This window comes from Haliaeetus leucocephalus, unplaced genomic scaffold (assembly GCF_000737465.1).
Source record: "Haliaeetus leucocephalus isolate CR32 unplaced genomic scaffold, Haliaeetus_leucocephalus-4.0 Scaffold295, whole genome shotgun sequence".
NCBI lineage: Eukaryota > Metazoa > Chordata > Aves > Accipitriformes > Accipitridae > Haliaeetus > Haliaeetus leucocephalus.
Genome location: NW_010972731.1, coordinates 8673265 through 8699909, shown reverse-complemented (window position 1 = coordinate 8699909; position 26645 = coordinate 8673265). Strand labels below are relative to the sequence as shown.

Here is a 26645-nt window from a genome sequence, read left to right as displayed (position 1 = left end):
ATCATCACCCAGATATTGCAGTGTCTAGTTAAGGATGCTAACGCAGTGAGTCTGTAGGAGATGAGGAATAGATTCAAACTCCTGGTTGGTGGAATTACTGCTTTCCTTCTCAGCCAGGTGCACCAAACCATTCCCAGTGCTGTGTAGGTGGGTAAGCAAGTGTCCATGTCGTCCCGTGCTGGGCTCTGGGGTAGCGAGGAACCCATAGGAACATGGTTCTTGCTTTTTCATGACTCCAGTGTGCCAGGCGGCTGTGGTCCTTCCATGTATTGCAGCTGGGTCTGACTCTCTTTGGACCAAGAGAGTTTTGTGCTGCAGCAATTGGCCTGCAGGTCCCTAAGGGAGGTGGCTGAGGTGGCCGCCAGCCTGTCTGCTGCTGGTGCCTCAGAGGAAAAACGAGTGTGGTTCAAAAAATGAGCTGGGTTAAAAGAATGAGCTGGGTTCTTACCTCTCCTGGGAGTTACTGTCTGTTTGTCTGCAGCCCAGGGAGACAGTGTCAGTCCTGGGCAGCCTTGGTCTCTGCTGCTGCAGAATCACTTGCTGTGCCTTGCTCCCTCCCTGCTCTGCCACGCTCCGAGGCGGGAGAGCCTCTGGTGCTTATGGAAACATTTTACTGCTGATAAATTTAGGGGCAAAACCTACAGGCTGTGAGTAAACAGCTGAGGGTGGGGGGGATACACACACACAGGGCACCCCCGCTAGTGCCTGTGCCCCTCCAGTCCTGTCCTGGGGAGATGCCCTCCCAGGAGGGGCTGCACCCGCAGCACAGCCGCGTTATTAGACACCAGAGAATCCACACGGGCGGCCTCAGTATGAGCTCCCCCACGTTATGAGACACGAGACAGCCCACATCAGAGGGTCGGCTGCTGCGGGGCTGCCTGTGCTTCTTGCCCTAAATCAGTCCCCAGGGATGAGGGGCAGCGGTGCTTGGGGGTCTGTCGCTTTTGGAGGAGCGGTGGCTGGGAGCTGCCAGCGTTTACAGCCCGAGGCTCCGGCTCCAGCAGCAAAACGTGGCTTGAGGGCAGACAAGCATTTCCTCCCACCCCGCCTCGGTGGTCTCGGCGGAGACGTGGTGGTCTCGGGATCCCGAGGAGCCGCGGCTCTTGTAAAAGTGAGGCAGGGTCCCGTCTGGCTTTAGTGGGGCAGCGCGATGGAGCCCCGAGCATCCCTACAGGGCAGAACCTCATGCAGTCCTGCCGCCTCGGCAAACACCGGTGGGATGGCGGGGGCTTCCCGGCAGGTCTGGTCTCTGATGCCCAGCCCTGGTTTGGACCACGCTCGCTGATGGAGGCATTGCTCTGTTTGCTGTAGCCAGGAAAGGGGCAGCTCACTGGGGAGAGGGGCTGAAGGTCTGGGTGCCCCTCGCTCCGTCGTCACTCAGGGGTGGGCAGCAGCCAGGGGGCTCGTCCATGAGCCGTGGAGGTGGCAGCGTGCTGGCACAGCTGGCATGGCTCTCAGGGGAGCACCACCTTGGCTGGTGGTTGACATCCCAATTTTCAGACACAGAAATGAAAGTCAACCCTTTGCTTCCTGGGAGCGCATACAAGTTGGTGACTGGAAACAGCACAAATTAAATTAAGTATGTATTATCGTCGCTGCATCAGTGGAAAAGGCGGCGCAAGATTTACTCCCCTCCTCTACAGGGGTAAAATGAAGAGCAGCTTTCTGCTTCTGCCAGCTTCCACACTTCAACCTCTGCTGCTCTGCTGGCCACCAGCTTCTGAGGGCTTAAGACTGTCTCAGATATATACGAAGACACATCATAACTTGGGAGCAAATAATGTAGCCTTTGAATTCCTCTTCCCTCTTTCTGAAGCCCCGAGCCTGGGGCTTTGCAGAAATGCCTTTTCTCTGCTGCGGCTTCTCTGCCTGGCTTTGCCTTTGCGGAGGCAGCGTTTTGCCCGACCCGAGGGTCTTGGTCCCCATCGGGAAGAGAGGCTGTGGCAGCGAGACATGCTAATGTCGTGGGGCTGGGACATGCTGGGATGCTTGCTCATTTTTTTTCCTTATGAAAAAGGCAGTTTGGGGACAAGCCAGCAGCGGGCTGTCCCCAGAAGCTGGCGTTACCCCCGGGTGTGGGGTCAGGACTGTGACCCTTAGGATGTCTGGCCTGGCTGCTGTTATTAACTGATGCCCAAGACCTGGCAGAGTCTGGCCCTTGGCTCCAGGGAGGACTTTCCTGCTTGCGAGCGCAGCGATGCCCAGTGGGGTGGGCAGGGACGCCTGCCAAATCTGGCTCTGCCTGGGGAGCTGCTTAATGAGAAGATTATTGCGAGTCTTTCCAGCTTGTGCAAATGAGTTTTAGTTGCAAGGAGTGTATTTCTCCTTCCTCTGCAATGCTGGCCACCCAAATACCCTGGGTACTGAGCGGGACCTGGGGAGCCTGAAGCCCAGTAAAGCTGGCATTGACGGGGCTGCTGGGTTTTGGGCTGTGCTGGAGTTGCCTTGCCCTGAGCTGAGAGCAGCAGTCGGGGTCCCGGCCACCGCTTGGCCACAGCTTTTAACGGAAATGTGCAAACTTCCTATTTTTGATCCTTGTCCTCCATCAAATCTGGCTGGAATCGGCCGGTAGGATCAGACGTGGCTGAGGGAAGACAGGCAGACAGCTGGGCGGACAGGCAGACAGACCGTGTGATTGCTTAAGCCACATTTCCTTAGGAAGCCAGGCTAAAAATAATCAAAATCCAATCCTTTCCCACAAACAGCTCCGGTTGCCACAAACCAATGCTTTTCCAGTGAAGAAATGTTTTGTTAGAGAATTCCCAGTTGTTCCTGCTGGAGGGAGGGAAGGAGGGAAGGAGCACCAATGCCGGGGTGAGAGACCCAAACCTGCTGGGCTGCGGATGGAGCCCCTCCATCTCTGCCCGAGCACCTGGGGCTCACCCAGCGCGAGCGATGGGGAGCTGGGAGCTGCCAACGGCTCAGCCTGGGCACGGGGCTGGAGAAACCCTCGTATCCTCTGAGCCTTCCCCTTGCCTCCGTGGCCCCTTTCTCTAGAGCTGGAGAAACAGCTTTTTTTTTTTTTTTTTTTCCCAGCAAAGTGCGTAATCCACCCACGTCTCCCCCCTCGGTGGGGGATTTCCTTCGCCTGGGGACCAGCTGAACCGCAGGGCGAGGGGAGGGGGAGGACGGGCTGCTGCCCCGCTGGGAGCCCAGCAGCATCCCCAGCATCCCAAAGCCTTGTTGTCTGGGCTTGGCTGGATTTCTGAAGCTTCTCCCTTATCTGCAGAGGAAACAGTTATAAGCTCCCATGTGATGGGCTGCAGATTGGGGAGGGAAGTCCTGCACACGCATGGAAGTGGCTGAGCAGGTTGTCGGGGAGAATAACCATTTGGCAGCCGCTCCAGGGCCACGAGCTGCATGTCAGGGCTTCTCTCCCAATTCCCTTTGCCCGGCTCCTGCCGGTGTTTCGGCACATGCCGCAGGATGGGATGGCATGGAGCAGCTTGGATTGCGCGAGCCCTGGTGGCTCACATCGTCACCGCGCTCCGGGGCAAAACTCGGCTCTGCTCATGGCCAGGAAACGGGGCTTTTTCTAATAGCAAAAAAAAGAGCTAAATTTGTTTCCCATCTTCCCCCAGGCTGTATTATAAATTTGACACAGATGGGGAGTCTTTTTTGTTTCTGTGGAAAACTGGATGCATTTTCCATCCCAACAAGAGCAGCATGACAGCATTCGACCCGAGACAAACACCAAACAAACCGTATTTCTGGTTTTTGTTGTTGACGGAGGTGGGGAGGGCAGACGAGCTCCTCCAGCTCGGAGCCGTTGTGAGCTGTAGCACATGTAGTATGTAGTTTGTAGAGAGCCGGGAGCTGCTCCTGGGGGGCACCAGCCGGGTGCAGAGGTGGTGACCACGACGAGGGGATTTTAAGTCAAAGTTTTCCCTGTCGACCCCCGAAGCCAGGGAGGGAGGGTGCAAACTGCAGCACCGACGAAGAAACTGGGGGGATGCATGGGGTTTGGACTTATGGATGCTGTCACAACCTCCGCTCAGGGGAAGGGGGAGACAAGGGGATGGTTTGTTCTTGCCTGGGGGCTTCTGGGCACCCTCTGGGCTTTGCACTCCAGCTGCAGGGTGAAACCTTTCTCCTTATAGATGCAGTTATGGCTCCTTCGCCCTGCTCGGCCGGGGAAGGCGGCGAGGAGGAGGGCTGGGCAGCCCTGGCTCCATCCCTGCGTCTTTGCAGGCAGCTTTCTCTCTCTCAAGGGGTTGGGGGTAACCGTCGCCTTTGGGTGGGTTAACCTGGGGGTAACCTGCTGCTCTGCAGAAGCGCTGCCTGTTCCAGGCCATCGGGCAGCATGCAGGCAGCGTGTGCAGCCGTGCCTGCTGCCAGGACCAGGCGGGCAGCAGCCCAGCCATCGCCCGCTCGAGCTGTCAAAGGCATTACAGCGGCGCTGGGGAGATGGCAACGGCCGGATCCTGCCCGCAGCCTGGCCGTGGCTGGGGACCGGGGCGGGGGGGGTGTCTGCCATCGCCGGCATTGCTGCCTCAGCACATTTCTGCCCCTCCTGCCTGCGGCGCAGCTGCCCCATCGCTGCGTCCCCATCCTCCCCTCCGCGGGCAGCCCCCCTACCCCACACCTGCAGCAGGTCCCGGGTCCGCACGGCAGCGGGACATCTGCTCCCTGCCCCGAGCCCCCCGGCAGCGCCGAGGAGGGTCCCCGCGCACCAGCCGAGAGCTGATGCTGCAGATGATGCCGCTCATCTGCCAGCTATTGAACCCAGCCCAGGCGCCCGCGGAGGTTCGTCTAAACTCAGGTAATTGCACCAATATGGTGCTTTTCCTCCCTCGAGCCAAACCCTGCAGCTCATGCATCACTTTGGGCTGTTTCTTGAAGCCGTGGCTTGCTCGGAGCAGAGCTGGGCTGGTCCAGCGCCGTGCAGCGAGGGCAGGATTGGCACTGCTGGCTCCTGTCCCCCCTCGCTGCCGGCAGCCCGGGGCACCCTCCTGCTCCAACCCCGGTCCCAGCGGCACCTGCTGGTAATGGGTGTCCGGCTCTGGAGGGTTTGGATGCTGCGGGGCGTGGGGTCCCCCCACACAAGGGCAGCATGGGGGGATGCTCCCGGCAAGCCAAGGCAGTGGCAGGCTGGGATGGAGGGTGGGGGGAACCGGGGCAAAGCGAAGCACCGGCTCGGTTCTTCTCTTTCGGAAGGCTGGGGGGGTGGTGAGCGGGGGGATCCCGATCGCAGGGGGATTGAGGTGCGCAGTCACCGGTGATTTCGGTGAGCGTTAGGTTCCCAAATACCTTTGTGGATCCAGCCAAGAGAGCTTAAAACTGTCACTGGAAACTGCTGATGGATCCCCACGGCTTTGTTGCAGACCTCAGACCTGGCTCCAGTTCATGAGCGAGGACTGATTTATGTTTTCTTAGGTAGAAATGAGACAGTTTTGGATGCGTTTCAGAATGACTCGTGGTTAGTATGAAGCTGAAGCTTCGAACAGGACTCGGTGCTTGTTCTGCAGGGGAGAGCCAGACTGGGAAAGCATTTTTGCAGAAGCCTCCATGAAATGCAGTCGATGGACTCGCTACGTGCTAGGTGGGTGCCCGGTGATGGGAGAGGTGTTTCTCTGATGGCAGGGGTTGGGCTCTCACCTGACTCAGAGCATCTTTGATTTCTAAGTCATCAGATCCAACCAGTGCAGTTTTAAACTGGGCATGGAAGGCACTGTGGGCAGGAGAATTACATTAAAATTGCTTTTGTTAAAGCAGTTGAATTTGCTTGGTTTAAAATACGGACTGTGTGCCTAGCTTTTACTGCTTGATTTACCTACTGGAGTACAACCCGGGGTCCTCAAGTCAGGGAGATGCAGGGAGACCCCTGGCAGCATCATGGCAAAGGCTGCGCCTGCTGAGCATGGTCCTGGCTCATCTTCTCCCACAGCCGCTCCGGCAGGAGCCGAGTGGAATCTCAGCTCTCGCCCTGGGCTCAGACCCCCTTTCTTCAGCCCTGGCCAGGTCCGTGTGCCATCATGCACCGTGGTGCTGGGGCAGAGGAGCTGAGCATCCCGGGCCGTCCCAGGAAGGGAGTTTTTCTTGATCCCTTCTGCCAGTAGCATTTTCCGCTGGCTGTCCGGTTTGGAGCCTGGGCCAGTTCTCCTTTCCACCCGACCCCCTCATTTACGGGGGAGACCCAATACCTGGTGCAGTGCTTGGGTACACTGCTTCGGAGGTCAGTTCTGGTGGGTTTATGCGTCGGATTGTGGGGGTTTATGGCCAGTTCATGACTCTGAAATGCATTAATTGCTTTCTAATGAGCATCTGATCCTTGGTGATGCCAGCAGGACCTGGTGGCCCTGGCACATGGCTTCTGATCCCAGCTCTGGTCCAGGAACCAGAAAGTGCCAAGTTCTCTTTTTTGTCTGTTTAAAAACGGAGGAAAGCTAAAAAAGACTTGAAAAAGTTGGAATGAGTTCTGTTAAAAGTTGTGAGGCTTGGGGGAATCTCTCCTTTTCCTCGAAGGCTGCTGGGAGGGTCCCTTCCTCACCCCCCAGCCCGGTGGGATGGCTGTGCAGGTGGAGGACGGCGAAGAGTGCAGCAAAGGGGTCTCTGCTCCCCGGAGCACACACCGGAGGGGGACAGCCAGCCCTGCCGGCGGTGGCCTCGGAGCGGCCATCTGGAGAGCTCGGCGGTCCCTTCCCCATCGCCCCGTGAGGGTCCGGGCCGGGGTTGGGCGAGGCAGTGGGTCCAGCCCCATACTGAGATCAAATAAACACAAATACACTGAAATTATTCATGGCTCTGGGGACTTGTCTCGATGCCTCGTCAGCATCTGCTAATCAAATCAAAGCAGCTGTCAATTCGCCGGCCAGCGGGAAGGTCTCGCTCTGGCAGACATGTGTGGATTCCTCCTTTCTTCCTCCCTCGCGCCGGCTCCCGCTGCTCCTGCACCTGCGACGGGCCTGGGACTGGGGTGTCTGACATGGGGGTCCTGCCCACGCACCCTCCCCGGGGCTGGGCAGGGCTGCCGGGGGTGCCCCTCGCCTGCACCCCGTGATGGAGACGAGGAGGGATCCCAGGGACCCATCGCCGCAGAGGGCGGTGCGGGTCCTGCCACCAACGCTGCACCCCGGCTAATTAGTCTGAGCTAATTAGCTGAGAGCTTGTGGCTTGGGCTGGCACTGCTCATGGTGCTGGGACCGCCTGCAGACACTGTCCCCCAGGACGTGGCACCGCGTGGCAGCGAGGGGATGGATGCTCTTGCAGTATTGAAGGGTTTTGCCTCAGATTTGAGTATCGCAGCTCCTCGGCATGGTGGGCGCTGGCGTGCGGCAGCCCAAGGCCCCGCAGGCAGCTGCAAAATGATAGATAATTCTCTTTTTTTTAATGTCCCCTCCAAAAAGCAGCAGCTGCTGCTGGGCTGCCCATGGGGTTAAGCCACGGGAAAGGAAAACACCGTCTGCCCGTGGGCACAGAGATCCTTGGGATCATGCGTTCCCCCCAAGGAGCTCCTGGGGCGGAGGTGAGGGTGGCTGCGGCGCTGGGTGCACAGTGGGTGCATGGCTTTTCCATCCCTGGAGCATCCAGACAGGATCTGGCCATAGTTTGGCCGCGTGGGGTGAGGTAGAATTGTGAGGGCTGGGGAGGAGGTAGTTGGAGGGATGGATTTTGTGCCGCTCATGCCGTGGCCTGAGAGCACAGTGCCATGGGAAAACCAGTCTTGATGTCCTTGTGCTTTCTGATTTGCCTTTTAGGAACTGCTTTTTAGCTAGACAGGTTGTCCTTTTGCCCCTTCAAGCATTGGGAAGTGGAGGAATTCCCGTTTCTGCTGGCCACGTAACTTTAAACCTGAAAAAAAGGAAATTTTGTGGGCTTTTTATGTCCTTCCTGTGCTCTCCTCAGTCTAGGTAGGAAACCAGGAATGATCAGCGCATTGCTGCCAGAGGATAATTTAGTGAAAACCAATATGTATATATTTTATTTGTAATTGAAAACAAAGACCTTAGACATACTTACAGTGATCTCAGGGATTTCTTTTCTATTTTTTTAAACAGCAATAAATTTTGCATCTGAATGGCCTGCCAGAAGCGTGCTGCCTGCCTGGAGTGCTCAGACTGGGGACAACTGGTCCGTAAAAAATAGCTGGCCAGTAGAAGCATATAAGTATGCATTAACCGTGTTATGCCCGTCCGAGCGGCGTGTGCATTGCAATTGCCTGGGTTAGCGGGGTGCTCGCCCAGAGCAGTGGACGGGGGGTCCCGTCCCCTCCCCAGGCTGTCGTGCCGTAGTGATGCAGAGCCCCCAGCCCCATGCAGCTTTAAGAGCAAATTTTCCTTATTTATTGGAGCGCCCAAGGATCCCAGTTACTAGAAGTATAAAATTTGTCACGGTGCCTGTAGTCTGGTTGCAGAAGAGCGTAATTTGTGTTTCCCTGTGCTCAGACAGCAAGTCAGGTCATAAAACACAAGATGCATGGTGAGGGGAGAGCGTATTTAAAAGGCTGATTCCGCTGAAAGGTGTAATAATCTGCTGGATTACTTGCTGGGGTAGCTGCTGGAAAATTTACTGCCTTGGAAAGAGATTATCAGCAGGCGCTGCTGCCAGCAGATTTCTTCCTTTTCTTTTGTAAGAGGAAGGAAGCTTTTCATTGAATTCCTGCTGCTCGCGCCCGCGAGTGGTGCTCCCCCCACCGCAACCAAACCACCCCATCAGTTCTCACAATTTAGAAGGGAAAAAAAAATAATCCGGACGATGCCAATTTTTATCCTTATCTCCCCTCTCAGGTGTGAGAGGGAAATTCGAGGCTGCATTTGAATTATGCTGGTGTGAGCTTACATGCGACCAGCGCCTTCCCTGCTCGGAGCCTGAAGGTGCTGAGCTGGTAGAGGGGGCTCGGGTCTTGCTCCAAAGGCATAAAGAAGAGAGGAGGTTTGTTCCTGGGCAGCCCCATGCCTTGCTCCCCAGTCCCGGGCTCCAGGAGCATCTCACCAGATCCCAGCTGCAGGAACAGGCTTTGCACAGATGGCACCGGGGCTACCTCCGTTGCGAGCCAAGCAGAGACCCCAACCCCGAGCATCCCCTCTTGCCAGTGGGGACAAAACCCGAGCATCTGCATCCTCCCATCGCGGGCAGAGCCAAGCCGGTTCCTGGCAGAGAACGGAGCCGGAGCAGCTTCCCGGGCTGGAGCTCAGGGTCATTCGTGCACCAAGTTTGCAAGTCCTTCTGCCATGCCCCCAAACATACATTGGAGGGACTGGACCGGGGCTTGGCGGGAGCATGCGGGGGGGGTTGGTTTTGTTTGATTTCATTCCCCTGGAAGGGAGGAGGGCCGTGGCGGGCCAAGGCAGCTAACCCCTTTAATTGTGTGCAATGAAGGCTGACAGTGCCGAGGCGCAGCCTTTAAAAGGGGTACTGAACCTTTAATTCCTGAATAAATCATCTCCAGTCTGTTGCTCCTTCATCTGCAAGCTGTTTGAGCGCGGGTACATATTCACTGCTGGGAAGGGTCATTTGGAGATCAGAGCCCTCGATTGACCCGGGTCACAGGCAAGACACCTGCCACAGGCTGTCCCCATGCCCCCGGGGCTGCCGGGACTCGGGAATCAAAGGGACACCGGGGACCGAGCAGCGAGAAGAGGATTTCTAATTGCTGCCTTGCAGACGCGCTTCATTCCAGAGGGATGGAGAGAGCAGTGCGTGCCTGCCGCAGCCCTGCCCTCGCCTTACGCCGGCCCCAGTCCAACATCCCACCAGGGCTGGGCACATGTCAGCCTACGCTTTCTGTAGGGTTTTTTGGGGGATTCACGTAGCTGTTCTGTTTCTTACCTGTTTTAACCCAAGCAGCGGTTTCAGCTGCTTTTTCACTAACGGTTGTTCAAAATACATCTTTGCTTGTCGCAAGCGAAATATTGCTCCCGGGAACACGAGGACGGTTTTGTTTCAGCTCCCTCTCCTGCAGCTGAGGGCTGCAGGTGGCACCGTCCTGCTCTTGTTCTGTCTCTGGGTGAGCTCTCGAGGTAGCAAATCACCCCGTGGACTGTGGGGTGCCCAACGCTCACTGCTGCAGCCGTGGGCGATGACTCCAGCAGCGAGCAGGAGTCCGAGGGCAGCCGTGGCTTTGTGCCTTGGCCAAGGGGGGTACCTGAGCGGTGCTGGCCGTGACGGGTCCCTGGCAGGCATCAGCGGGGAGTTTGGCTGCTCTGCATTTTTGGGGTGACCCCGTGCATCATAGCTCCACAATGGAGAAGGCTGAGGAGGGACCATCTCTGAATCCCCTGGATGCTGACAGAGGCCAAGCAGCCTCTTCTTCCTCCAGCGCTGTCACTCCCGAGCAGGGAAGGAGCTGTGCCCTTATTAACGCTGGTGTCTGCTCTTCATAATCATATGCTGTTATGTGCATTCACCAGGAGCCCTTTGGCCTTAACGACCCCACTGGAATAACCATGCAAAGAAAAAAACCTTCAGGGCCTTGAGCTGCCCATAATTGCAACCCCCAGCCGTAAACATGAGCAGGATCGTGATGCAAATGCCGGGCGGTGGAAGGGAGCGGGTCTGGGTCCGCACGGGAGCAGGAGAGGGTGCAGGGGGCTGCAGCTGTCCTGTGGTGTTGTGGGGGGGGGAACAGCCTTTTTCTCACCTTTCTGCCAGGGCTGGGGACTTGGGGTGCACAGGGGTCTGGGTGGCTTTATAGACAGGCAAAGCAGCTGTGGTTTCCCAGATGGCCACGGTTCTTACTGGGGTTGATAACTGGGTGTCGGGTGACTTGTGAAAGCAGCCACTCCATTAGAAATGCTAATGCTGGCTCCAGCTTCTCCACTTTCCCTTGCTCCATATCTCCCTGATCTTGATGCTAAGTCAAATACAAAACTCCCCAGCTCCTGGCCCTTTCTGGAGCCCCCCAACAGACCCCACTGCTGCCTCCCTCCTGCTTTGCAGCCCATGCCCTTCGCAGGATTAAGCAAGCCGGGCTCTGCAGCCGGTGAGGGAGCCCCTCGGGAAGGGTCTGCGGGGCTCGGACCCCGCGGGGAGCAGCCTTGGCCGGTGGCACCCCCGAGCCCATCGCATCTCCCTTCTCCAGCGAGCCTCTTCTGGAGCCTGACCCGTCTGAATCCCAGCCCAGGGACCCCGTCTCCTGTGGTCTGATGGTGGGAGAGCTCTGGGGTCCTTTGCGTTGGCCGGAGACCCTCCAGTCGTGGTCCTGGGCTATCGCCCCGGCGAGAGGCTGCTCAGGGGCAGGAGGAAAAACTCGGGGCTGTGCAGGGATGCTCCAGCTGGGAGCAGGACCGGGCAAACCTCCGCGATGTTTCATGTATCAAACAGTAATTAGGAGCAAAGGGCAGGGGGGTGCAAAGGCACATTAATAAATTATCTTCCTTGCTGTTAATTGACGTGTCTCAGAGTCAGCCGATCGTTGAGCCGAGGGCTTGGCTCCCCTTCCAGGCGCATCACAGGCTTGTTACTGCCATCATTAGCATATTCAGGTTTCCCTGCTTAAAGCCAATTAGCTCCTGGCCAGGCCTGATTGGGAAGCCGTGGCCACATTTGCACATTTTTGAATTGGTGAAAGAATCAAAAATAATGGAGGCAGGCCTGGGATGGAAAGCGCCCGGGGGGCTCTGCCTGCTGGGGAGGTGCTGGCAGGACACGCTGCCTCCTCCAAAGGGGCAGCAGGGAAGGAGAGGGGGAATATCACAGTAATTAGGAGTAAAAAGGAACATGGCCTAATTTGCTCCCGAGCGGCTTGCCGGCGAGTTCAGCCTTCCATTGCCTTGCACTGAGGTTCAACAGATGCCCTGGTGCTTCCTCCGGGAAGAGGAGGTGATGGAGGGGACTGGGGTGGGGGGGTAAGCACAGCTGCCCACACGTGCCCCCCACCTCGCTTTGGGGAATGGGGGGTCCGGCATGACCCCCGGCAGCCGGAGTCTCCGTGGCAGAGCCGGGAGCGGGGACACAAGGCTGGATCTGTCCCTCCCGACATCCTATCCCCCTCACCGCTTTCTCCCGCCCTGCTTCCCAGCAAAGGTGCTGCTATTTTAGCTGCCTTGAAGGACAAGGCCGGTATCTTAAAGTCTACATAACTGGTTCCAGTTTAACAACTTCATAGCGGCTGTGCGGCCACAAAGGCAGCCTTGTCCCGCCGGGTGAGATAAGCCTGTTGGGGCGATTCATATGCAGATCCGGGTGGTACGGGGTGTCTGCTGAGAGAGGATAAATCTGTCCCAAGCCTTGTCCCCCTCTCCTGGTTCCAAACTGTTTTACATTTACACAAAAAAGGTTCTGTCCCCCATTGAGCCCCGTCCCGGGCAGCCTGTCACCCCGCCTTTGAGAGAGGAGGTCCCCTGGAACCGCAGCCGGACGCCACTGGGTGCCCCCTGCCCAGACAAGGCTGGGCTGGGGTGGGCGAGCGGAGCCGTCACCAGCGCTAAGCTGGGCTGTCCCGGCCGGTTTTGTCCCCCACGTCATCCCGTCGCCCATCTTATCGCCTTGAAAGAGTCACTTTCTTTGGCCCTGCAGAAAGCTCTCAACCATATCCCCTCTGGCAGAAATCCCCTTGCCTTTCACTTGCTTTTGTCGAGGACTTTTTTTGTCAGTGCTCGTTTTTTTTTTTAATAATAATGGGGAGGGGTTTTTTTGCTCCCTTTTCTCTTCCACTTTTGGTGATAACACAGAACCTGCAAGCCCTGATCCGGATGGCACCCGTCACCCACACCTGTGGTTTATCTGGGGTTTCGGAGCCTCCTTCCACGCTCCTAGCACAGGTTGGACCTGCATCTGTGCTAAAGATACTGCCCGGCATTTTCAGGGGGGATGAATTGTGGGCAGAGCCCGCCCCGCCGGCAGTGAAGCTGCTGCACAAGCAGCCGGCATGGGTGCAAACGCAGGGATGCTCTCGGGCTGGAGACTTATTTATCGGTGAGGTTGTCCTCCGACGGGCACATCCATCACTTGATGCTCTCAGCTCCGTACTGGGAGGAGTTCTCCTTTGTCTGTAACAAAATCATCCTGGAGTTGAGGAATCATGAACCAATTAACCCTGGAAAGTTATGTCAGCCCAGTTTTTTGAAGTCTGCTTTGATTACCTGCCTGCTATGGCTGTTAATCTGTATTTAATGCAGCTTTCTGCATTTTTATCAGGGCTGTAAGTTATTGCACCTTGCTACCTCAACAGAGGAGGTAATTAATCTAAACGAGGGCCCCTGGGAGCACAGCCGTAATCTGCAATTTCCCATTGACTATAATAGAGGGAATGTCCTGGAGAGGTCCAGCAGCCCTTGGAAATGCACCTCAGCTGAGAGCAATTAGGGGATGTTACAGACGTGAGCTTGTCGGCTCAGCCCCTCGGTGAGTGGTAACCGCAGCCCCGGGTCGTGGCTGGCTGCCCGTGCAGAGTACGAGGTGGTACAGCAGCCATCGCGCAGCCTCCGAGCACGTGGGTACCACTGGGAGGGGGAGAGGAGGATGAGGATGGGTCACTGGGGTGGGTGGAAAGGAAAACTTGGTGAAATGATGAGCTAAATGGCTCCTGGGAGGCTTTGAAGTAGATGGTGGCATTTCCCATCCCTCTCCGTAATTTTGCTATTTTCTTTAAGCATTAACAGCTTCCCAGGTTGAATATTTCTATGTTGGAAATCCCATTTCTGATGCCACTCAGATGCCAGTTGTTTTACTGTCTAATTTATCAGCTTAATAGAAAGGTAAAAGAGTTTTGTTTTGCTGCCTGGGCACACGGTCTCTTCTTGAAATACAAATTCCCTCCAAGGCTGCTGAGGCACTCCCTCATTGCGGCGTCGCCTACCTGTAGGTGATGCTTAGCATTCCCGAGGTGTTTTCTTAAGGTCAATAAGAATTAACTGTAAATTTTAATTAAAGTTTCCAATGCTTGCGCTGAAGTGGAGCATAACGGAAGCCTGGTCTGCTCTTTGCCAGTTTAAGCCAGATCTGGAGGGAGACAGGGGTTATCAATAATTAACTGGGGTAATTTAGGGGAAAGTATTAGGGAGTTAATGAAAATGTGAAATAGCGTAATTATCTTGCAAGTAGCTGGGAGTGATTGAGCTGCTGAGGAAGAGGAGGTGTTGCACAATTAACTGCTCGGAGGCTGCCGTTCCCAATGCAGTCCTGGGATGATGTTGAGACCCAGCTCCTCTGCCACCACCCTGACCCCAGCAGCCGATGGCTCTGCATTAACCGAGGGCTGGATCGAGGGTTTAGAACCAAGTCAGCGATGTCCAGCCCGTGGGGGGGTCGCACGCCTTTTGTTCCCATCAGAAACGAAGCTGTAGGTGTGTTGGAGCCTGTCTGAGGGTCCGCCTAAGTGCTGGCTTGCAGAGCTGACGGCTCTGATGGACCAGCCTTGGGGGGGGATTTGCATGGGACGGCACTGCCCCACTGCTGTCCCTGGTGGGGGGACCAAGTATGGGGCTGTACTGGTGGGGGGGAAGGTCTCTGCACCCTGTCAGAGCTCACAGGCACACGAACCGCTTGCCGCTGCTCTGGCGGTACCTGTGCAAACAGAGTGGGAATCCCTGCCCCAACATGGGCTTTTACTAAAAATTCTATTTAATTACTTTTTAGTTAAGCCTAGGGTGGTGTGGTTGGCTTTAATGAAATTTGGTGCTATTCCTGTGTGCTGAGAAACCCTTGATCAGCAGGATGAGTGCGGGGAAGGTGCTGGTGCTGCTGGGTGTGGGTCTCCTGGGCTGCCTGCGGTGAGTGGGGTCCTGGGGGTCCTTCTGCCCCACAGACCCCTTAGGGATGGTCTCAGCACCAGGGGGCTCAGCCTGGCCCTTGCTGTCTCCCTGCAAAAAGGAAAAGGGGGAGTAAAATGGCTTTTATTAAAATATTTTAGCAAAACCTTTGGTGGTGCATCCAGACTCACGTCGTTCTTTGTGGTCAATGCGTCAGTGCTCTCGGAGAGCACCGCTGTTCCGGGGTAGCTCACGGGTTTCCTCTCTGGTTTATGTCCTCGGGAACACCACGACGGCAACTGCAGCAAACCCAAACCATCCTGCTTTACGAAAGCTGAGCACAACCATGAATTCTTGAGCTTGGGTCAAATCAGTGCCGGTTTGGGGAGCACAGGCTGAGAAAAACAGTGTTTTGGTTTAATGTGAGCTCTCCAGGCTCTTGGATCATGTAATCCCAAGCATTCACTGTTTGATAATAAAAACTTTGTTGCCCATTGAGGAGAGGGACTGATTTAGGTCTTAAGCCTGTGTTTGCTGAGAGAGGGTTTTGGGCGGGCGAGCAGCACGAGGAAGGAGCCGTTTTGCTGTGCGGTAATCCCGGTGGCATCCAGGCAAGCACTGCGGAGCAGCAGAAATGCCTCAACAAGTCGCCCAGAGAAGCTGCATGAAGCAGCCTGGCAGGTTTCTGAATGTAATTAGAGTTAAACACACTTTCCTGGCTTGGCTTGCGGGGCAGGGAAAGCCAAACCAGCAGGTTGGTGGTGTGCTAACAGCAGCGTTTGGAGATGCGCGGTTGGTTTTTGCTTGGCTCTGGGCAAGCATGGCAGGGAGGGGATGGGGTGGGGGGCTGTAAGGGCCTGATCCTGGTTTGGGAAGGCATTTCCCAGTGGGAACCCCAGCAGTCAGCCCCTCTGGTGAGCACGGTTATTTGGGGGGGGGGGGGGGGGGGTGAAAGGGGGGGGGAACCACCCATTGCTGCCCCAGGATGCGTGTACACCTGAAGGGAATCCTGCCTGCCCGGGCACCACTGGTGCCAAACAGAGGGGCCAGGTTGCTGGGTGGTGATGTTGGGGACAAGAAGTGGTTCTGAAAATGCTGGCATTGTCCAAAAAAAAAAAAAAAAAAAAAAAAGAAGAGGCGGGGGGGAAATGCCACGAGTGGCTTTTGCCTCTGTTTGGGGGAGGGAGTTGTGCGGGGCCCAGCATCGGTTGCAAATGCTTTTAATAAAGTGTTCTTTCCTGCGTCCAGGGGAAAAAAACCAGAAACCTCAAGCCTTTTCCCATTACATAAGGAACAGATGCCGCTGGGCAGAGCCCCGGCTTCCCCACAGCACAGCCCCGGCTGCTGCGTGGCCTGTCCCCTCTCTCTGTGGGGACCCAGCTCCCTCGCCGGGCACAATCCTGCGGTGCCACTGCCGCTCCGAGCAGCGGGATGGGGATCCCTGAAACACCCCGTCCTGCCCCAAAGTGCCGCTGCCAAGAGCTGGCCCCGCTGCGGGACCCAGCCGCAGCCGGGCGGGAAAGTCCATCCTCATCCTCCTGCTCTGCCAGCGTTCCCGCAGGGATCCCCGGAGCAGGGTTTTGGAGCTCTCCCTGCCCTTGCGTGGGTCGGCTTGGCCTCAAACAAGAGACGTTAAAAAAACCTGCCCCTGCCTGGGTGAGGGAGGAGAGGTGTAGGGTGCAGGCGGGGGAAGCTCCTCTCCTTTCCAGTGAACCCCAAGGGACACGAGGTGGAGCAGCCCCAGGGGTTCAGGGGACTCCCCAGGGGGAACCTCGAGTTTTAAAACCGGAATTCTTCCAAGTTCAGGCAAAAGGGAAAGTTCCTGTAGGAAAGAGTCTGTCCAGTCCCAACTCTCTCCTTTTAGTTAAGTGAAACATCACGATTAGACTTTTTTTTAATTTTATTTTATCTCTTGTCACAGTTAATATTCGGGTATTGGTACTTTTTCCAAGAGACTTCCTGATCCCTGGAGCTCATCCTGGGATGCCTCTGGGTATGAAGCAGCTTGGGTTGAATCCCCATGTGTTCGCTGACCCATACAAGTGATTTTGTGTCAGGATGGTGGATGTTTGTTGGCTGGATGAATGTAGGCATCTACACAGCAGCTCCTACGCAAGCGAAGTCATTGCTTGGTGCCTAAGTTTCCCCTTAACCCCCTTCCCTGCTGGGTTAAGTGCTCTGCCATCTGCTAAGAAAAGCCCTAGGTGGGGGCAAAGGGCATGCTTATTCTGTGTATGTGTTATATCTATTTCTGTGCACGCCGACACATAGTTTTTATTTCAGAAGAACTATTGAAGCGGTTTCGTCATTTCCCAAAGTATTAAGCAAACCTCTGAAAGCCTTGTGTCCCCTCCCTGTGGGAAAGCAGCCTCCTGCTTGGGACAGACCCAGTGCGAGGGCAGCTGCCCGGGTCGGGTGGGCAGCAGGGCTGAGCCCCTGGCACCGGAGCAGAACGCTGCTGGGCTCCGAGCAGAATGAGTTTCCAGCCCAGGGCTTTCAGCCAAGAGACTCTGTTTTACGTGGCCGGGGAGGGGGAGCACGCATGTCACCCCGAGCACGATGGAGGGAATGGGAACCGTGGCTTGTGACAGCGTGGAGGAAACAAAGTCGTTTCAATCCCAGATGAGCCCCGTGAAGAACAAGCTCCATCGCTGCAGCGACGTGGGGTGCATTGGCGAGGGCACCCATGGGTGCTGTGGGAGTGAGCTGGTGGGACGTGGCTGGGATGCTGCAGCGAGAGCTGTCGGTCCCTTGGCACATCTGCAGCATCTGCCAGCAAGGCAATCCATGGGGAGCAGCAGCAGCTGGGGGTGGCACTGGGTGTCGGGGAGCCACGCTGGGGGCTGTGCCCGCAGGGACCCGTGAGCTGCCTCCTGGCTGGCCCCACGGTCTCAGCTCGTGGAGCTCCACCGTTGGGGAAACCAAGTCCTCTCTTCACCAGGATGCCCAGAGGGGACTTGTCCACCCCCAAGAAGAAGGGGGACGTGAGGGGCTCTGGGGGACGTCAGGGGCTCTGGGGCAGGTGCCTGCGCTGGTGGCAGGGAGGTCCCATTTTGCAGCCCCTGGCTTTCCTCATAGGGTGACATGCCTGGGTAATTTCTTCGGCTATTAATGCCTCATTAAAGCACACAAGAAAACAATCAGGGCAGTGAATTTTATACAGCACAATGGCTGGGCCCTGAGACATTTTCTGCCTTTTTTTTTTTTTAAAAAGGAAACAGTCTTTTTCTGGCCTTAACTGCTTGCTGTCTGGAGGTAGAGGAGCTGGGAGCCTCGGTGGGCATCTCCATCCCCAGCCGCCGCTTGGGCTTAGCCCCCATGGGTGCACACCCCCGTGATGAGATTTTTCCTCTTTGCAACGCTACGTGGCAAGTCAGCACCTCCAGGACATGTAATCTGTCTGGAGGCTGGGGTGAAAACCAGCCCTGTCCCAAAATCCACATGTTGTGATGCCGAAACTCACGGAGGTGGAGGACAAGGGGGCAGGAGGAATTTCCAGGGCTGGGAAGGGGGTCATCGGGGACCTCCGAGGGGGACCGACAGCCTGCAAGTGCCCTCTGGACCGTGCTGCTGGGGGGGCAGAGTGACAGGGAGTCCCTTCCCAGGGACAGACCCTGGCGGGGGGGACGAAGGGGAGGCTGAAATGAGGTGAGGAAAGGAGAGACCCGGGCAGGGGGGCTCCTAGGAAGGCTTTTGAAGACGAGGAGGTGACTGGTGGGGTATGACAAGGCAGTATCCCTGGCTGGTAGAAGGAGAGATGGGGTTGCAGTTGGGGAGCCCCATGGCATTTCTGGTTGAGTTTGGGGGTTTGCTCCCACCCGTCCCCGTTGTGGCATCAGGTCGGAGCAGCCGTGCCTCCAGCCCTGACCGTGTCCCTTTCTCTCCCCAGGAGCCTGATGCCGCGCACGCTGGAGGGGCAGATCACGATGGAGAAGACCCCCAGCTACTTCGTCACCAAGGAGGCTCCCCGCCGCATCTACAACATGTCTCGGGACACGAAGCTGATCGTGGTGGTGCGCAACCCCGTCACCCGCGCCATCTCGGACTACACGCAGACGCTTTCCAAAAACCCCGCTATCCCCAGCTTCCAGGCCCTGGCCTTCAAAAACGTCAGCACGGGACTTATCGACACGAGCTGGAGCGCGGTGAGGATTGGGATCTACGCCAAGCACCTGGACAACTGGCTGCAGTACTTCCCCCTCTCCAAATTCCTCTTCGTCAGTGGGGAGAGGCTCGTCAGCGACCCAGCCGGGGAGATGGGCCGTGTCCAGGACTTTCTGGGTCTCAAGAGGGTGGTGACGGACAAACATTTCTATTTTAATGAGACCAAGGGCTTTCCCTGCCTGAAGAAGCCGGAGGGCGGCAGCAAGCCCCGCTGCCTGGGGAAATCCAAGGGGCGGCCGCACCCCAAAATTGACGTGCAGGTGGTCCAGCGCCTGCGGGAGTTTTACAGACCCTTCAATATGAAGTTTTATCAGATGACAGGGCAGGACTTCGGGTGGGACTGAGCTATCCACAGGGCACGCCGCCATGCTGGGACCTGGTCTGCCCAGCGGTGCGCGGAGCCAGGACCGTGGTCCAGGGATGCTCGTGGCTGCCCCACCAGCAACCTCCTCCCTTCGTTCTAATTTATATCGGACCTCTTCTGGTGAGAAATGGACCCTTCTGGAGTAGAGAGAAATATTTAAGAAATAAAAACACAGATGACCCCTCTCCCCTTCCTGACCAGATTAAATATTCTTCCATATAAATCTTGCTAATCTATATTAACTGTGACCATTCTGGGTGGCAAGTGGGAGCGTGTGAGTGCATGGATGGGTGTGTGTGCATGCGTGGAGATGACGACTCTGCCATCCACAATAAAAGCTTTGGAAACCAGTCAGCCTCTGGGCTGTGCAGCCCGTGGGTTTTTGCTAAATCAAATGCCAGTGCTGAGCACAGGCAGCAGCTGCCGTGGGGCGGTGGGTGAGGCCGGCCGAGCAGCAGGCCCCAAGCGTGGGGTACGTTTTGCAGACAGAAAATAGTCTGCAGGAACTTCCTAGTTAAGAAAAACAATTAACGGCAGTAGTTTTGAATAAATGCCAGGTCCGGGGTTAGGGAGGGGGAGTTGCGTATCACATACCTTCCTGTGTTCTTTGAGTAACCCAGATGATAAAGTAGGGCATTTCTAACCCTTAGGATGAAAATCCCTGCTTCCCCCAAATTCACCCAAGCAGAGCAGACAAAAGCCCCAAACTCTGACCTTCCAGTTCAATAATATCAATGGATTTTCAAATCTGCAGCCATAGAGGGCCATCATGGGAGGCTGCAGAAATTAGTTTAATCTGAATTAACTAGTTTTCCCTTAATTAAAGATGAGGAAAACATTTAATTAACCTCTAATATCTTATTAGTGACTTGTATTTGTCTCTTTAATGAGCTAATTACATGTTTTCAAGGGCCCTCAGGCCCTGGATTGTTTGCAAATATGCTTTGGCTGTGGTTTCTTCCATCCTGCAAAGCTGACCATCCTGCCAGGCGTGTCGTGCCATCGCCTCCCCTCCTCGCTGCTGCTCTCCGGGAGTGATGGAGGCGGCAGGTACCCCTTCTCCTGGGATGCACAACAGGCACCGGCCCCTTTCCTCCCAGCTCCAAGGTGGTTTTACACCGGCACGTTGTGCTTTACCCTGCACAGCTCTCTCCGCTCCTCCGTCCCGGCTGCTGGCACCTCCTTTGTGTCCCTTGGAGGTGACGTGTATTTTCTGTACCGATGCTCTGGGCTGTAGCTGAGGTTGAGCCCATTTGCCCAGTTCAGCCCCTGGGCTCTTCTGGTCACTGCCGGGACAAGTGACATGTGCGGGGACGGTCTTGACGTGATGCTGGAGTTAAACGCGAACCGTTGCCTGTTTCTGCGCGGGGTGTCGCGGCGTGGGTCCACGCGTGTGCGAGAGGTGCCGGGGACAGACACAGATGCCACCGGTGCGATGCCAGAGCCTGGGGGCTTTGCGGCCGCTCTTAAGAACCCGGGATATTGTAAAAGAATGGTCACAAGAGCTGAAATCGGGACCGGCTAAAATCCCAGAGCCCTCCGAGGGACGCAGCCGTTGCCGGGTGGGCCTCGGCACCCCGCGCCCGGTGCGGGGTCCCCCCGGGACCGCGAGTGCCCCGACCGCCGACCTGCTGGGGGCTGGATGTCGGAGCGGCTGGAGCCTGTTGTCAACCTCGCTGGCAGCTCCGCATGATGGACTGCGCTCTGCTTGTTTAGGTTTTGTTTCCAGCCACGACATTCGACCAAATTATTCTCCACGAAGGGCTTTAAAGTTTCCCAAGTGCCTGTGAAAGCCTGGAAACGCTGATAGTGATCCTATTTCTCAGCTGAGTGACTGCATTCAGCCCCAGCCGTATTGATATGCAAAACGTTAAGGGTCCCGGCTCTAAAGATGGTTTCTGTCTGCCCTGTGAAAGGGAGCCATACTTTTTTAAAGCCCGGGCCTTTCTAAAGCCGCACAATACCATATAGACTATGCCATTTAAAGCATCTGAAGCGACCCAAAATGTATTGAAAGCTTGCTTTGCAGACTCATTAAGACTACTCAATAGGTTCTGGCAAATACCGTGCCAGGGCTGACCGCACGGATTAAGACTTTTGAAGTGTTACACAAACCCCCTGCTTAAACTAATTGCTGCCCCGCAGCTCATGAGGTCAAGTATTTGTATTCATTGCCTCCGAGAGGAGCCACTTATGGGTCTGTCCAGGTGAAGTCTGCACTTCATTAGATCAAGACAATAAAAGCGGCTTTGGGTAGGAAGGGGGAAGGTACCCGGGGTGAAATCTCCCGGCTCTTGCTCTGAGCGCAAGCAAAGGCTTATGTCCAGCACGGCAGCCTTTTGGGTCGTTTCTGTCGCTTTCAAGAGCCCCAACGGAGCGATGCGCTTCCAACCAAAGCTGCTCGGTGCAGGATGGCGGCCGGGCCGGTGGCTCTGCCAAAGATCTGTGCCACGTCGCTCTCCGGTCACCTGCAGCACGTGGGGACGTGGCACCCACATCCCACTCGTGCTGTCCCGTCGTGTGGGTCCACCCAGCGTCATGGGGGTTTCGGCTCGAGAAGCGAGTTGGCGTGCAAGGGAAGGGCTGGGGTGCGGGAAGGGTGGGCATCGCTCGAGCAGCAATTGCTTGAAAGTCAGCGTGTTCACCGAGCACTTCTCCACCGTGATGTTTTGCTCCCCAGGGTCGGGTGGATTCTCTTCACCGGCCCGACAGGGATCCCATCACGTGCTAGTGCAACATGTTTCTCATGCCTATCTGGAGGAGAAACCGCCTTTGCCGTCACTGCCTCAGCCACCTAATTAAAAAAAGAAGATTTAAGAAAAACCAGCAGCTGATTTACTGAAGGTGTCAGCTCGCACCTGAGCGGAGGCACAACACAGCTCTTGTGCTGTCTCACCAAGAGCCGAGGACTACTGAGAAAAAGAAATCTGCCTCTTTATTGTAGGTGCTTTGGTGGAGCTTATTTGGGAACCCTTTCCCTGAGAACAGGCTAGTGGGCTCTTAGGGAAATTGAAGCTGAAGCCCCCTTTGCAGTGGCTTTTGTAATCATTGGTATCAGCCCGTGCACCCTGGCTTTGGGGCTGCTGCTGCCAGGCTCAGGCAGGGGCTGGGGGGTCTCCCCTGGCGGGACCCCGCGGTGCTGCGATGCTGCTGGGAAGCGGCACTACCAGGGACCGCCGGCTGGCCAGGGTGGTGGGGCTCCGACCGCTCAACCTGGTGCACTGCGGTCCCTGCGTGGGAGATGCTGCGGGGTCAGGAATTGTTCTGAAATGCCCCCCGAAAACTCCTGCAGAGGCTCAGGGACAGGCATCACAGCTGCATCTTTCTGCACAAGACCTCTGGAAATAAAGTTATAAGAAGATGATCCTGAGTTGTGCTGATGTCTTATATGTGCCTGCTACTGCACACCACTGGGGCGTGCTGGGGAGGGGACATAGTCCCACATGGCTGCTTTTATGACTTTTTCCCTTCGTTGTGTCTATCTCAGCTTGCTGAAAATCCAGAAACCTGGAAGGGGATATTTTCCCCCCAGGACAGCAGATGCTGGGAGGATGTGCTTAAAAACTCAGGCCAGCACCCGACATCTATCCGCTCCCCAGCAGGCTGCTGGTGCTTCCTTGGGGAAGTGTTTCCAAGTAAGCTCCCGAGAGAGTTTGGGCAGTGGCGTGCCCGTGTCTGCTTGCTCAGAGGATGACGGCAAGATCCCCTGCACTGCCAGAGCTACAGAAATGCCTTTGGGGCACCAGGTTATATAGGGGAAGTGCCAGAGCATGAGGGTGATGGAGATCCAGCTTTGCTCTGAGTGTGAAATGAAGTTTTCATCCCTGTCTCAGTTAACCAAAGTTTCCATTTCTAACCCCATTTTTGTTTTGAAAATCCAGCTATCCAATGTGTTGTGGTTCCTGTGCCCTGTGCCTCCCCCTCCATCCCAACCACTTCATAAGCCAGGAAGAGCAGGGTTGCAAGAGCTTTCCAAAATTTTTGTTTACTCCTTTTGCCTTTATACCAAATTTAGGAGGACAGAAGTGAAAGAACAAAAATAGAAGAAAAAAAAGCTCCAAAAGGAAGAAATTAAAACTTCCCTGCCTTTGCGTAGGTCTGGAGTTGCAGGAGAGCAGCAGGACTAATTTGCAATTATACATTTCATTTTGATGCGCCCTGGGAATGTTTTATAGCCTGTAAGAGGGAAAGCCACACTTTTCCCTGAAAATGCCCCATCCGTCCCTATTCCCTGCCTGCCGTGGGGTGTGTCCCCCACAGCAGAGACCCCAGGTGGGGCTTGTGCTGCCAGGGCCATGGGGCACCTGTGGGCTATAAATGCAGGGAGGGCGGGGGGGTTTGGATCTTCCCTGCAAGACCTGCTCCAGCTGTGGAGAGTGCCGAGGGCTGTCCCGGCTCCGGGAGCAGGAGCTGGCTGGTACGGGGGGACAGGGGGGCTACTGCCAGGGATGTCAGACACCCTCTGTGCTGCTTGTGGGGGGCTGTAGGGACAGTGTGGTGTTTGGGGATGGAGCAGCAGTGCTCAGGGAGCGTCTGTGGGTGCTGGTGCATCCTGAGGTTTCCAGTGTTTGTGCTTGGGGTCTGCAAGAGGAGCTTTGCCTGTCCCATGGTGCAGTCCTGTATCTCCCCCAGTGTCCGAGTGCTCACCCTAGGGCCACTGGTGCTTCTTTGGTACACGATGAGGGGCCAGTGGCTCCGTGGGAGTGGGGCAGTGAGCAGGGCTAGGATGGTCCCGTGCTTCCTGCTGAAATGAGCTGCAGTGCGGACAGCATCACCTGCAACCCTCCTGCCTCAGACAGCATCACCGGCGACCCTCTGCCTCATCCCATACTTGAGGACATCTGGGGCTGTGATGCTTCTTGCCTCAGGGCACGCTGTGGTGGCTTCCCTTCCTGGCCAGCGCAGAGGAGAGCTCTTGGGAGGGACGTTTTTGTCCCCTCACAGTGTCCTGCCTTCCTGCAAAGCTCCCCGGCACCACACGCAGCCCTTGCACAGCATCTGGGGCTGCCAACTCCGCTAGCTTCTGCTCTGGTTTCGATCTTGACGTGATCTCAATACATAAAATAAACTCATGCCATATTCCCCAATAGACAAGAAAATGCCCATGTCAAGGGAGAGGCTGCTGTAATTGCAAACAGGTGCCCGGTGGTGGCTTCCAAGTCATGTAGAGCATGGGCTGGATCCCACATGTGGGCACAAATAACCACCATCAGGTGTAGGCAGCTCCAGGGTAGCTGAATGTAACAAAGAAAATGCAGTACATGGTGCTTGTGTCTAATGCAGGAGCGAGGTGGGCTGCCTTGGTTCAACCTGTTCCCTGATGTTGGGTGAGGTTATTCACTGGTTTAACTGGAGTTGGGGCGAGATGAGCACAGCCTGCGTGCTCAGCCCCTCTGGAAGGCTGTGAGCAGGCAGCAAGATGTTTTTTAGCAAAATAGTAGTTACTTACTGAAATAATTAACCAAATTATTTATTTGTGAGCAACTTGCTGGGATTAGTGCCTGTCCAAACTAGGAAAGGGCATGCTGCTGGCATGTCCCCACCGCGAGGCTGTCTCCGGGGGTCCTGCGGCAGGTGAGGACTGGATCCCCCGGCCCTGGTCCCCATCCTGCCACCGCCCCAGGTCCCCCCTGCTGCTTCCAAACCCTGTGGCTCTTGAGAGCAAATGTGAAAGACGCGCAAGTGGTGTGGCTGCTGGCAGGAAATCAGCTCCACTAAGTTTATTTGCATTTCTTGGTGCAAACAAAAAGTATTCTTTGAACCATTCTGAAAATGCAAGCCCTTTCTCTGTTCAGGTTTAAAATATCTTGCCTGTGCATTCAAACAGATGTGGCTTCCAAAGGAGGAGGGGTGCCAGTCTTGGCCTCCTCCTGTGCAGGTTTAACTCAGTTGCAGGGGCATTTTAAAATGCTCTGGTCATCCTGTTCATTCTGGGTGCTCAGGGTCCTCTCCATCCTGCTGGTGCTGCCGGCAGGGGTGCGGCGGGTTCGTGGGCTCACAAAGGTGCTGCTGTGCATGGGTTTTGTGACAAATGTGGTCAGGAAGAAGAAGGTCTCTTTTGCTTGCAGCATCCTTTTTCCCACTCCAAGAGCTGAGATCATGGTTGTGGGAGGGGGCCAGATCCTGGCTGGAGGCAGCGTGGCCCCGCAGAGCCGCCCCATCAGGCTGTGCACCCTCGCACAGGCTGGATGCTTCCCTTGGCTAATGCAAGAGCTCTGATTTTTTTTTTTTTTTTATTTGATTAGAAACAGCAACATGCTGCCTCACATAATTAATCAATTTATATCAATAGAAAGAATAAATTGGTGCCTTTCTGGCAAGCTTTCCCCTGGCGGGAGGCAAGCCCCAGGACTTAATCATGTACCCCCCATTACTTCCCATGGGTGCAGAGTAGAGGGAGACACATGGGATGGGGCACTGCCACCACCGCTCCTTCCCCACAGGCCACAGACAGACAAAGCTGGCACGAGGAGGGGGACGGCCGGGGCCTTTGGGGCTGGCTTGTGGTGGGGCACCGAGCAATGCCACAGCTCATTACATGAGGGCCCATGTTAGAGGTGAGCAGCGGTGCTAGACGGTCTGATTCAGCCGCATTTCTCCTGATTTACCATGGCCGGTGAGGGGTGGTGAAGACCATGGCCAGATGATGAAGCTGATGGTTCCAGTCCCTGGGCAGGAGCAGGCTAGCATGGCCATGCTAGCTTTGCCCCAGCACCAGCATCCATGCAGGCAGCTGCTGCCTCCAACCACGCCTGAAAGTCAACAGGGAGAGAATTTTTCACTTTTTTTCCTTTTCCTATGAGTGCAAACTTCCATCTGATGGCAGGGGCTGATTGCTGGAGAGACACCCCACGGCAGCCACAGCATGCTGCCGGCAGATGCCAGCGGGAAAGAAAGTGCGAGGGATGGAAGGCAGCAGGGGAGAGGCCGGGAAACTGGGAAAAGCTTCTGGTGGGGGTGGGAAAGGGGCTTGTGCAACAGCCAGCCTTTAATTAAGGGTCTTTAAAGCATTTTCCCAGCTGGTTAACATTGCCTTGCCATATTGGAGTGGTTTAGAAGCAATGCTCCTTGGGAATGACTCCCTTCCTGTTGGCCCTGTGCATGGGTGATGGATCCCCACCCGTTCCGAAAAATGGGGCAGAGAAAAACAGGGCCATGCCTGGGTGGAGAGGACGGGGAGCCCTCTGCATTCATGAGGGGCGAGGCAGGGAAGAAGCCCGTTTCTCTGACCTGGCTGCAATACCCAAGTATTTTTAACACAGCTTCTGCAGCACCCGGAGCAGTTCGTGGGGGAAGCGCACTGGTGGCATCACCAGGCGCTGGGAGGGGACAGCGTGGTCTTGCACCCAGCACACAAACGTGGGATTGGGAATGCCAGATCCAGTTCTGGGGTGGATATTGGTGCCAGGAGCCAGCCCTGGGGCTGTGGCTGGGTTGTTGGGAGGTCTGGGGACAGGTACGGGTCAAAGCTACACCTGGAGTGCAGG

The 26645-nt window shown here is 56.0% G+C and overlaps 1 protein-coding gene across 1 annotated transcript; it reads left to right on the top strand.

Moving 5' to 3' along the window:
* The first annotated feature begins 14595 nt into the window (after nucleotides 1-14595).
* Nucleotides 14596-19138, top strand: HS3ST6 (heparan sulfate (glucosamine) 3-O-sulfotransferase 6). The gene is made up of 2 exons (XM_010570608.1): nucleotides 14596-14651; nucleotides 18520-19138. The coding sequence occupies exons 1-2, from the start codon at nucleotides 14596-14598 to the stop codon at nucleotides 19136-19138; spliced, it is 675 nt and encodes a 224-aa protein (XP_010568910.1).
* The last annotated feature ends 7507 nt before the right edge of the window (nucleotides 19139-26645 follow it).

Bases quoted from the DNA above. Each gene is read 5' to 3' on its own strand.
- HS3ST6 (XM_010570608.1), top strand. From the start codon at position 14,596: ATGAGTGCGGGGAAGGTGCTGGTGCTGCTGGGTGTGGGTCTCCTGGGC. The intron at 14,652-18,519 runs GTGAGTGGGGTC...TTCTCTCCCCAG, and splicing joins GGTCTCCTGGGCTGCCTGCG to GAGCCTGATGCCGCGCACGC.